The following is a 13,039-nucleotide window of genomic DNA, read 5'->3' as shown; positions in this document are numbered from 1 at the left end:
TGTCCTTTCTGCTCAATTGTTCTGTAAACAACAACTAAAACAACCACTCTTAAAAGCAAAATCTACTGGTGGCTCAGTCGGTTGAACATACGACTTTGGCTCAGGTCATGATCTCACGGTTTGTGAGTTCGAGCCCCACATCAGGCTCTGTGCTGACAGCTCAGGGCCTGGAGCCTGCTTCGGATTCTGTGTCTCCCTTTCTCTCTGCTCCTCCCCTGCTCACACTCTGTCTCTCTCTCAAAAATAAATAAAGATTTTTTTAAAAAATTAAAAAACAATCCATTAATTTAAATAAGTAATTAAGAACAAAAATGATAAAAACATTCTTATCTGGGGGGGAGGGAACAACCTCTTTCAGAATAGAAGTTATGAAGCCTCTACTAGAAAAAAGTACAGAAGTGCATACTCATAAAATTTTGCATACAATTTCGTAAGATTCACAGACTCCCCCAGCCCACTCATGATCCCCCAGGTTTATAACCTCTAACTAAATTAAGGAGAACAAAAAATGAATTTACCTTTTTATTTTCTAAATTTTTAACTTGTATAACTGACAAAATAACTTTTATTACAACCTAAACATATTGACTTGTTTTAGACTGGAATAAAGCAATTCATTCCGTTAAGCCTTATTTCTTTCACTAATGCTACTTTTTCATCCATAAATAATAATGATCAGTTATTAATTATAAATGAATTATAAATAATTTATCAGTTAAAAATTATCAAACTTAAATAAAATAAAATTAAAAAAAAATTAAATTGCTACTTTTTTTAGTCTGTATTAATTTATTCACTATTAAACCATTCACTAAATAAATGTCACAGATAGAAAAATGTCTTACCTGCAAAATGGGAAAAGTAGCAGTGGTGATACCCATTTTGTGTAAATTTAAGAGCATTTCACTTCCACTCCATATTTTACAGGATGATTCATAATCCCTTTCCATAAGATGTTCAGAGTTTGCTTCTAACCAACTAAAATAAAACAATTCCATCAATCAGTATTATCCTTATGTGCACTATTTCAATAAAACAAAGAGAACTGTGATACATTGATCATATTCCTTGAAGCTCTTAGAACACAAATGCGGATTAAGACATCTTTTAAGATGCATGCATGTCTCATATTGCAAAATAAACATTTATATAGCTAAAAAGTAAGCTTTTATTCAGAAAAGAGAAACATGTAGGTGATTTCCCAATTGTGTTTTATGGATTCACACTGCTTTACTTGACTATCTCTCCAACTGACAGCCAGGTCGTAGCATATCCCAAATGCACATAAAGGAAATACAAAACAATCTAATAAAGAAATTAAGGTGTTACATATTAACACCAAAAGGGAGTTACTAGAAAATATATTCATTTGTATGTAAATACACACATTTTTATATTCAGCCAGTGCTTAAATGTCTATATTATTATACAGTCACATACTGTACTGGGTACTGGAAATACAGTAGTAAATAAAATAGGCAAGATCCTCATTCTCATAGAAATTACATTCTACCAAAGGGAGAAATAAACTTAGAAACATATACATGAAACAAGAAAATATCAGATAGTGAAAAGTGTGATACAATGAAAATACAGGATAAAGTAATGATATAGGATAAATGTAGTGATATAGGATATAATGTAATCTAATTGCTATTTTAATTTGAATGTCAAAGAAGTTCTCCATGAGGTAACATTTATTCTAACAACTGAATGCAAAAAGTACCCAATCATGAAAAGATCAGGGGGGTGGGGGTGGGGGGTAGTATTCCAAGCAGAAAGAACAGCTAGTGCAAAAATCCTGAAGTGGTTAACAAATTTTACTTATTTAAGGATCTGATAAAAAGCCAATATAAAGTTGCAACACAATGGGCAAAAAAGAATAACATTATGATCAATGTTAAGAGTGATAAGCAGTATTCAGGTCAGGTTAAGCCAGGGTTAGGAAATCTGGATTCTATTCAAAAGTACAATGGGAAGGTTTTAAATGAAGGGTTTTAAATAAGAGAGAGACAATCTAAGTGTTTAAAAGATGATTCCAGTTTCTAAGCCAGACTGGATTAGAGGAGAAAGGCAAAAATGAAAACAGAGACTGTTGGAGGCTGTTACAGAATTCTACTTGAGAGATGATTCTGAGATGATAGGAGACTGAAGGATTTGGGACATACTGTACAGGTGGCATTTATTAAACTTACTGATGAACCGGATGAAGTGAGGCAGTATCAAGGACAACAGATTTCTGATTTGAGGAACTGCTTGGTAATGTTTGCTTAGGTAAGGAAGACAGGGAGCATTTGAGGGGAGTAGGTAAGGAAAAGGAAGGAATTTTGTAAAGTTGAAATGTGATATCCATATCCAAACAGACACATAAAGTACAGTTGGATATATGAAAATAGCATTCCAGAGACAGACTAGAACCTAGATTTATTAAAGACCGGGCTAAACACAGATTTAGGCGTCACTAGGACTGCTATGGTACTTGGTTATGTAATTTAGGCAAACTGCAGAGACAGAGAAGAAATGAGGTCCCAGGACCAAATCCTGAGGCACTTCAATATTTACATATCAAACAGAGTAAGAACTATCAAAAGAAACTGAGAAAGAATGGACTGTGAGGAAGACGAAAACCAGGTGTCATAGAGGCTATCTAGGAAACACACTCCTATGTTGTCTCCTCTTGTCTCACTACTTCACCTCTGACACATCTGGTCACTAAATGTATGTGGCATTCTTCTTTCCTTACACCAAGCAATTCTCAAGACACTAGCTGGGTGTCCTATAATTCAATTCAATTCTGACACTAACTGGAGTTAGAATTGGCACAGACCCCAAAGGCTAAGCATTCAGCCTCACCAGACTGTCCTCCCCACCTCTTCATCTCAGATGCCAGCATAAAAGTCCAACTTGTCATTTGTACTTCTGACCAACCAGCTATAGATCAGAGGTTCCCATGACCCCTCCTCAGGTTTAATCATTTACTAGAACAACTCACAGAACTCCAGGAAACACTTATGTTTACGAGTTTATTATATAATAAAGGATACAGATAAATAACCAGAAGAAGAGATATATGGGAAGAAGTCTGGAAGGGTCTAAGCACAGGAGCTTCTGTCCCAGTAAAGGCAGGGTGCTCTAAGCACATAAATGTGTGTACCAGTCTGGAAGCTCTCTGAATCCTGGCGTCATCATGTAGGCATGATCGATTATTAACTTAATCTCTACCCTTCTCCCTTTCCAGAGGGAAGGTGGAGCTGAAAGTTCTAAGCTTCTAATCATAGTTTAGTCTTTCCAGTGACCAGCTCCATCCAAGAGCCCACCAAACATCACCTCATTGGAATAAAAAACAGTCCTATCACCCAGGAAGTCTCAAGGGATTTAGGAGCTCTGTCAGGAACTGGGGTCGAAGACCAAATATTAGAACAAAAGATGCTCCTAACACAAAAGTGTTACCACCACTTAGGAAATTACAAGGGTTTTAGAAACTCTGTGCCAGGAACTGGGGACAGAGAGCAACTCTGTTATATATATATATATATACATATATATATATATATATATATATATATATGTATATATATATATATATATATATATATATGTATATATATATATATATACGCCAAAAACATTTTCATAGAGGTGGTAGTCAACAATACCCAAAGAACACTGCTGACAGGCTGAGTAAGATAACAGAAAAATAACCTTTGGATTTGGCAACATATGGATCAATGGTGACCTTGATAAAAACAGTTTTAGTAGAATTCTGCAGACAGCAACACAGCAGAGATCAATGAGGAAAGACCAGGGAGTGAGAAAATAGAATTAGCAACTATAGGTAACTCAACAAATCATGCTGTGAAATAAAAATGACAAACTGCTACATGGCAAAAATACCATAAGGAAAGACACAAGCACATGGCAAAATAGGGGAAAAAATATTGCAACTCTTATCACAGGCAAAGGGTTAATTTGCAAAGACCTTGTACAAATCAATAAGAACCATAACAAGAACAAAAAGAGGACACAGAGGTCAATAGACAGCTGACAGGAAAGGAAATATAAATGGCCTATTAAGGCGCGCCTGGGTGGCTCAGTCGGTTGTGTCTGACTTCGGCTCAGGTCATGATCTCACAGTTTGTGGGTTCAAACCCTGCATCAGGCTCTGTGCTGACAGCTTGGAACCTGAAGCCTGCTTCAGGTTCTGTGTTTCCCTCTCTCTGCCCCTCCTCTGCTCATACTCTCTCTCAATCTCCCAGAAATAAATAAACACTGAAAAACATTTTTTTTTAGTAAACAAATAAATGGCCTTTTAAAATGCTTAATCTCGGGGCAGCTGGGTGGCTCAGTTAAGCATCTGACTCTTGATTTTAGCTCAGGTCATGACCTCATGGTTTGTGAGACTGAGCTCCAAGTCTGACTCTGCTTACTGCACAGAGCCTGCTTGGGATTCTCTGTCTCCTCTTTCTGCCCTTCCCCTGTTCAAATTTTCTCTCTCTCTCAAAATAAATAAATAAACATAAAAAAATAAAATGCTTAATCTCAATCCTATTCAGAGAAATATAAGTAAAAACTACAGTGGGATACAAGTTTTCACCCATCTGACTAGAAAAAAACTTTCATGCTCTCATATATTGCTCATAGGAGTATAAATTAGTCTTCTACCCATTCCCCTATTGTGTAAGTTTTAGAAATATCTATCAAAATTACATGTAGATCTATGCTCTGACCCAATAATCCCACTTCTAAGAATTTTCCTATATCTTCCCAAACATGTGACATATGTTCAAAGTTATTCATTACAGTAATGTAACAGCATAGGATTATAAACCTCAGTACCTATTAATTAGAGGCTAGTTAAAGAAATTAGTGGACATCCATGCAATGGCATTTTAGGCAACGATTTTTTTAAAACTGAGAAAGCTTTCTAAGTCTTGATATGGGAAGATCTCCAAAATATATTGTTAAGCAAAAAAAGGCAAGATATAGGAAGACAGAGGTATAAAGTACAGTGCCAAGAGTTAACAATACTATACTATATACTTAAATATTTGCTAAGAGGGTAGATCTTACATTAAGTGTTCATATCATAAAAAAATAAGAGGGCAAAGGAAACTTTCAGAGGCGATATATTTATGGCAAAATTGTGGTGACAGTTTCATGGATGAATACTTATCTGAAAACTCATCACGTGTATACATTAAATATTTACAGCTTTGTGTACCCCAATAAAAGGGCTTAAAAATAACATATTTTTATGCTTAAAATGGAGAAGACAAAAAATGGAAGTATAGTATGCTATCATTTGGGTAAAAAGGAGAGAAAGGGGAAAGTATATTGCTTCATATATGCACTGAATTGCTCATAAATATGGACTGAACGACAGATAAACTTGTTCAGGAGGAGAGAAACTAAGCAGATAGAGAACAGGGTGGGAAGGAGTTTTTACAACATAAATTTGTATACCTTTTATGTTCAAACATGAGACTGTACAACATTCAAAAAAATTTTAAACACTTTTTTAAAGTTTATTTATTTTGAGAGGGAGAAAGCATGCATGCAAGCAGGCACCCCAACATTCAAAAAATTTTTGAAGTATACTGTGAGGGAAAAGAAAAGTGCTGCAGGGGGAGCCTGGGTGGCTCAGTCAGCTAAGCATCCGACTCTTCATTTTGACTCAGGTCATGATCTCGTGGTTTGTGGCACTGATCCCCAAGTAGGGTTCCATGCAGTCACAGAGTCTGCTTGGGACTGTCTCTCTCCTCTCTCTGCCCCCTCCCTGGCTCACATGTGTGCTCTCTCTCTCTCTCTCTCTCTCTCTCTCCAAATAAATAAATAAATAAACTTATAAAAGGAAAGAAAGAAAGAAAGAAAGAAAGAAAGAAAGAAACAAAGAAAGAAAGAAAGAAACAAAGAAAGAAACAAAGAAACAAGAAAAGAAAAATGTGGCAGTAAATGGAATGGGACATAGTATCAAGGTCTAAGATAAAGAGATTCTAGATCAACAACCTAATATCTAATAAAAAGGAATTTATCTAACATAAATTTTAATAAAATTATTACCAAATCTATTATTTTAGAGTATTGAAATTTTGGTTAATTAAAACTCATCCAATCAGAATCTTACTCAAACTGGAAGATAAAGCAATAAATTAAAGCCATAATATAAAATTTTAAAATATGTTGGACACCTGGGTGGCTCAGTAGGTTAAGCATATGACTGTAGCTCAGGTCATGATCTCGTGGTCTGTGAATTTAAGCCCCACGTTGGGCTCTGTGCTGACAGCTCAGAGCCTGGAGGCTGCTTTGGATTCTGTGTCTCCCTCTCTCTGCCCCACCACCCCCACCACTCATGCTCTGTCTCTCTCTGTCTCAAAAATAAACATTAAAAAAAATTATAAATTTAAAATATGTTAATTAAAACCATGTTTAGTTTATTGTCAGCTCAATGTCTTTTATACATCAAATATGGGGCTATTAAATTATTCTGTTAAATTAGAAATAATATTCTCAATGATCAATTTAAAAATCAATTGGTTTATCATATTCTTTTCAACAAGACAAAAGTTCGGACTGGCCTATTTCTAAAAGTTTAACTGGCGAGGAACAACCCATTTCCCAAGTAGCCTGGTCAAAGTTAGTAATTATAAAATACTATGGCATAATGAAACATGTTGTTAATACATAGGCAGTATAAATGACAGACAAATGTTCTTACTTAATTAGGCTATAGCACACAGCTCGTAGGGGTTCATGATCTTTTTTCCTTATATTATTGTTGACCATGGTATCTAATTCATCTCGAGCAAACCAAAGTTGAACTTCTGTTACACTGTAACTTGCTGACTCCCGAGCACAGTCCTCAATGTTATGAGCTTCATCTAAAATGACAATCTGTTCTTTCAGATTGATATCCATCTATAAGACAAAAGAATTTTCCTGTAAAACATTCAGCAAAATGGATTTAACAGCAGTAGGCAAGATATTTCATTTAAAACTTTGCATGACAGACCAATAACAAGGGTAATTATATAAGCAACTGATTCTAGGTCTTAAAACATTTGAAACACTAAGGCTAACAAGTATCAACTCAACATTACCGGTTCCCATTTTTCACTATCAAAATATGTGTTATGTGAGCCTGGATTAAAGTACAGCTGGCCACACAAAGGGGTATAAAAATCTCACTATGAATTGGTGCAGCCGCTCTGGAAAGCAGTGTGGAGGTTCCTCAGAAAATTAAAAATAGACCTACCCTATGACCCAGCAATAGCACTGCTAGGAATTTACCCAAGGGATACAGGAGTACTGATGCATAGGGGCACTTGTACCCCAATGTTTATAGCAGCACTCTCAACAATAGCCAAATTATGGAAAGAGCCTAAATGTCCATCAACTGATGAATGGATAAAGAAATTGTGGTTTATATACACAATGGAATACTACGTGGCAATGAGAAAGAATGAAATATGGCCTTTTGTAGCAACGTGGATGGAACTGGAGAGTGTGATGCTAAGTGAAACAAGCCATACAGAGAAAGACAGATATCATATGGTTTCACTCTTATGTGGATCCTGAGAAACTTAACAGAAACCCATGGGGGAGGGGAAGGGAAAAAAAAAAAAAAAAAGAGGTTAGAGTGGGAGAGAGCCAAAGCATAAGAGACTGTTAAAAACTGAGAAGAAACTGAGGGTTGATGGGGGGTGGGAGGGAGGGGAGGGAGGGTGATGGGTACTGAGGAGGGCACCTTTTGGGATGAGCACTGGGTGTTGTATGGAAACCAATTTGACAATAAATTTCATATATTGGAAAAAAAAAATCTCACTATGAGGGAATCTCCAACATAATGTTAAAAGCAGAGTAAAAAAAAAAATTTTTAAACTAAAATACAAGATTCAAAAGACTCTCAAAATGTTAATATAATATAGCATGTATCTATTTCATTTTAGACTTTCTTACAACCCTTCATTTTGAGAATTGTTCTTCCCCAATTCTGATGTGATGTTGATAGAACTATTAATCTGTTAATCAAGGGATATCACCACTCTCACAACATAGAATTCAGGCTTATCAATTAAATAAAATATTCCATCCCTCTGTGGTCACAGGTTTAAGAATGGAGATGGGGAGGGCGCCTAGGTGGCTCAGCCGGTTAAGCATTGGACTTCGGCTCAGGTCATTATCTTGCAGTTCATGAGTTTGAGCCCCGTGTTAGGCTCTGTCCTGACAGCTCAGGGCCTGGAGCCTGCTTCAGATTCTGTGTCTTCCTCTCTCTCTGTCCCTCCCCCACTCACACTCTGTCTCTCTTTCAAAAATAAACATTAAAAAAAAAAATTAAAAAAAAAAAAAAAAAGAATGGAGGTGGGATTCAAGGTAGGCCAACCAGAGAAATCTAGGGTGATGAATAGGAGATGATGTTCTTTTTTTCCAGGTTAGGTGGCTGCTTGTGGTTACCTTTGTTTCCACTAGAAAGAACCTGCCTGAGAATAAAGCCATCGCAATAAAGTCAGCCAAGTATTTTTTTCTTAAGTTCTGGTGCAGCTGGATTTGTATCACTTGCAACTGAAAGAGTCCTGGCTAATAGAAAGAAATGTACAAAGCAATTACCAGTGAGTTAGTCTGAAGAAAAAATATACAGAGGGTTGACGATGACTGAAAAAGAACCATGGAAGAGTAGGAAATATATTGGGGTTTATAAAAGGAATAGAATTTGGATTTGTATAGATAAAAGGAGTAGGGCATTTCAATATAGGCATCATCAAAAGCAGAGATATAGGAAAGAATAAGGTGTCCTCAGGGGGGTATGAGGTAATTTTTGTAGGGTTCAAGTTTGTAGCAGAGATGTCTGAAAGATGTCTGAAAAGGCAGATTCAAGCCAGACTATTGAACATTTTGAGAGTAAGCTTAAGAAATATGGACTTTATCCCATGAGCCAAGAGTGCAATAGATTTTCAAGCCAAAGAACGATGTAATAAAAGTAATATTAGAAAGACTGACATGCCATTGATATGTACAGTGGCTCAGAGGAAAGGGTCTAGATAAGAGGCAACCAAATAAGAGGTAGGACAGTAGAGATAGTAAACATAATGCCTATTAATTTTAAGCTTAAATAGGAAGTTAGTAAGTAGTCAGATCTAAAGAGAAGAATAATAATTGAATATACTAAGTTATTCACTTTTTGTCTTATACTGTAACAACTGGATGTTTCTAAGAAGAACCATGCAAATAAACACAAATGCTATATCCAAATTTCATTTATCAAAAGCTCACAAAGCATAATTTGCATGTTATACATATTCTCCCCACACAAATTCTTCAAACTATAGATTCTTCAGATGAATGTTTTAAAATAATTCTGATTATTCATAAATGGAAGGAGTGATAGTTATCAATGGGCCTCAAATGGGGATAACTCTGCTCCTACCCGCCCTCCCCCACCCGTATACTTGGCAACATCAGGAGACATTTTTGATTGTGACAGCTCTAAGGATGCTACTGGTGTCTAGAGGATAAAACCAGAGATGCTGCTAAGCATCCTACAGTGTGCAAGAGAAACCACCACAACAAAGAATCATCAAGCCCAAAATGTCAATACTATCAAGGTTGAAAACCTGTGCTATAATCCCATTTCAAAATATTTACTACTCTGGACATTAAAATGACAAGTTCTAAAATTCAGTTTTTAATACACCTCAGAATGTTTTCAGTACTCTATTTATATATGTACATAAATATAAAGCAAAAAATAAAAAGTGAAACATCTAAAAGCTTTCATATTGATCACTTATATTCCAGTAAGTGGGAGAAAAGTTTGAATTTTCATATAGCTACTCACACTTTCCCTTATTTGTGCATCTAGAAGATAGTTGTAGGGACAAAATACTATGTGAGCATCTTCTATTAGTTCCCGTGCTGTGTAATACGGACATGCCTTTAGTTTTTTTCCCAAGCTGACAAGTTCTTCTATATCCCAGGCTTTGCACATCCCTTCCAGAGTCTGTAATGTGTGTTGATCACTAATTTTATGTACGCCATGATAAAAATAGCAGGATTTGCCCTAAAAACAAATACGCATAACTGAAATATGAATCAACATTGCAACAAAGGAATAAAGCAAGTTTATCTCAGAATTTTCAGAACATCATTAAAGCCACATACAGGAGAAATGATACCATACCCACAATCACAACCATTTCAAAGAAAAAATAGTAGTTGGGGCACCTGGGTGGCTCAGTCTTGATTTCAGCTCAGGTCATGATCTCAGTTTGTGAGACTGAGCCCTGCCTCAGGCTTTGCACTATTAGCTTGGGATTCTCTCTCTCCTTCTCTCTCTGCCCCTCCCTCATTTGTACTCTCTCTCTCAAAATAAATATATTTTAAAAAACATTTAAAAAACCATAAAAACATAAAAAAAAATAAAGTAAATTAAAAAAAACAACTGTAATGGTCGACTCAGAGCTCCAGATCAGTATAGCTCTAGATACTCCAAATTAACCTGAAAAAAGAAAAAAATTTAAATTATGTTTGTTGTACCATTGTTCTGATTAAACTGATATTGGAGAGCCTAGGAGACTCAGTCAGTTAAGCGTCCAACTTCAGCTCAGGTCATAATCTCGCAGTTCATGAGTTTGAGCCCCGCATCAGGCTGTGTGCTGACAGCTCAGTGCCTAGAGACTGCTTTGAATTCTTTGTCTCCCTCTCTCTCTGCCCCTTCCCTACTCAGAGTCTGTTTCTCTTTCTCAAAAATAAATAAACATTAAAAAAAAAATAAAGAGATTTTAGGCAAAAATATTTCTTGAAGGATATACAAGAACAATGGTATCACTGGTTGCTTTCAAAGACGACAGCTAAGTGACTTGGAGACAGGAGCGAGAGACATTTTTCTCTATAGATACTTTTATAGTTTTCAGTTAAGCCATGAGAGAGTATTACTTAATCAAATATATGTAAGGAAAAAAGGAGAAAGGGAAGGAGGGATGTCTTAGGGGAAAAAAAATAAAGAGTGTTCACTACAAAATATTTGGAAAATACAAACAGTACCAAAAAACTCACTAAATTATCTATAAATCTACCATACAAAGAATGTACCAGTAACATTTGATATGTTTCATTTCATAATTCTTATATTCGTATGTACATATGAATACAACTCTACAATGTGATCTAATATTTAAACGATGAGAACAAAGCAAATTTTCCCCAGGCATCAAGGATTATTAACAATTTAGCCACAAAAAATAAAGCCACAATAAATTTTTTATAAAACCAGAATCATTTTTTTTCTCTCCATCTGACTAAAAATCCTATCAGAAATATTTTCTCACATCACTAAGTAGTTTTTCATTGTTGCCCACATATGTACATTGAATTAATAGTTATAAACCAGTTTCATTATTGCTGGGCATTTAGACTGTTACCAATTTTTACATTATAAATAATGCTTCAACGAGAATTTCAATTTAATGCACATTTCTCAACATTTTCTTAGTATACAATTTTAGATATGGCATTATAAGACCAAACAGTACAAAGTAGTTTTAAGTTTCATAAAAACTATGCCACCAAATTATCCTCCAAAAAGCATATAGCATTTTACATTACCCTTTCCCCATAACTTTATCAACACTAATATTATCTTTTCTATCTTTACCTATTTTAAAGGTAAAAAATAGAATCTTCTTGCTTTGACTTTTTTTATATATTCCAGCAAGGTTTAACACTGCTATTATACTATATGAACATGCTAACAAGTTTCAACAGTAACTTGCATTTCTTCTTTCATGTACTATCTGCTAATGTCCTTTGCTAATCTATTATTAGAAGTAAAAAATTTTATTAATATATGCTAATCAAAAAATAAGAGAAAATAAGTCCTAGCAAGTGTGTCATATCCTATTAAAAGATGTATAAAATTAGAAGTATAAATATACATTATTAGAAGTATAAACTTCTATTAAAAGCACACAATTTATCAATGACTACCAAAATTTAAAATTTCACCATTCATGTGAATATGTATATAATGCAATGTTTAATGTCTATCAAGAAGGGACATGTTAAATAACTTATGGTAAATTCATGTAAAAGATATAGCCCTTAAGAAATGTGTTAGATTTGTCCATGTGCCAATGTACTTGAGCTTTTAAAAGAGTATATACACATATAACAAATGCATATTTTAAGTGTTTTGGAAGAATATACATAAAACTTTACAGTAATTTCCTTGAAAGGTTAAGAAAATGGGAAGAGTAAAAAAAAAGAGATTTTTCTCTTTTTATGTTACACCTTTCTGTAATTTTGAGTCTTCTAACCACAAATATATTATTACTGTTTTTCAATTTTCATTTGGGACTAAGTGGTAGAAGAATGGGCCGTTTTTATTTTCACTAATTCTATGTACCAATAAAAAAATTAAATGATTGTGAAATCCAATATTTATCATCTCAGTTTGCTGTCCTTAACAAGTGAAAAGGAATTATATATATACAATTGTTATATATATACACATAGTACATTCTTATCTACAAACTATCCAAAAGCCAAATCTACGTTTTCAAAACATATTTACTCATTACATTCACAAAAATACCTAGAAATTACTAGAGATGGAGTAAAACATAAAAGGTTCATAACCTATAAAATAATGTCGCCAATTCCAGGACAAGGCATGATCAGCCGAGGGACTACTAGTTCTACAGCTTTGTATTCAGTCATGTAAAAAGAACCTCCAAGGTACTAACAATAAAAATCAAGAGGAAAGGGTTCACCTAACGTTTATTTAGTTCATTCTTTCACTTCCTCTGTCCCATCTCTACTACTCTTTTTTACTCCTCATGCTGTGTCATCTTCCTCATTTCATAAGCCACCTTTTGTTTTCTTTCTAGTATAATCAAAATAACAACGGCTAGGAGTTAGAAAAGTTGTCTTTCTTGCTAACTCGCTGTCAGACATTGGACAAACTTCAGGGCCAATTTTTCTCATGTGATGAGGCATCAATAGCGTAAATGAGACAGGAGCCTATTAAAGATTCCTCAGACCCAAA

General features: G+C 34.9%; 1 protein-coding gene across 1 annotated transcript in view; it reads right to left on the bottom strand.

Annotated features, from left to right (window-relative positions):
* Positions 1 to 13,039, bottom strand: part of BRIP1 (BRCA1 interacting helicase 1) — a 207,588-nt gene that overhangs the window by 137,229 nt on the left and 57,320 nt on the right. The window contains 3 exon segments of the mRNA XM_053892318.1: positions 846 to 978; positions 6,716 to 6,915; positions 9,833 to 10,054. Coding sequence (XP_053748293.1) covers positions 846 to 978; positions 6,716 to 6,915; positions 9,833 to 10,054 — 555 coding nt within the window.

This window comes from Panthera pardus, unplaced genomic scaffold (assembly GCF_024362965.1).
Source record: "Panthera pardus isolate Hobbes unplaced genomic scaffold, ASM2436296v1 HiC_scaffold_3, whole genome shotgun sequence".
Taxonomy (NCBI): Eukaryota; Metazoa; Chordata; class Mammalia; order Carnivora; family Felidae; genus Panthera; species Panthera pardus.
This window is presented reverse-complemented; position numbering and strand designations above follow the sequence as displayed.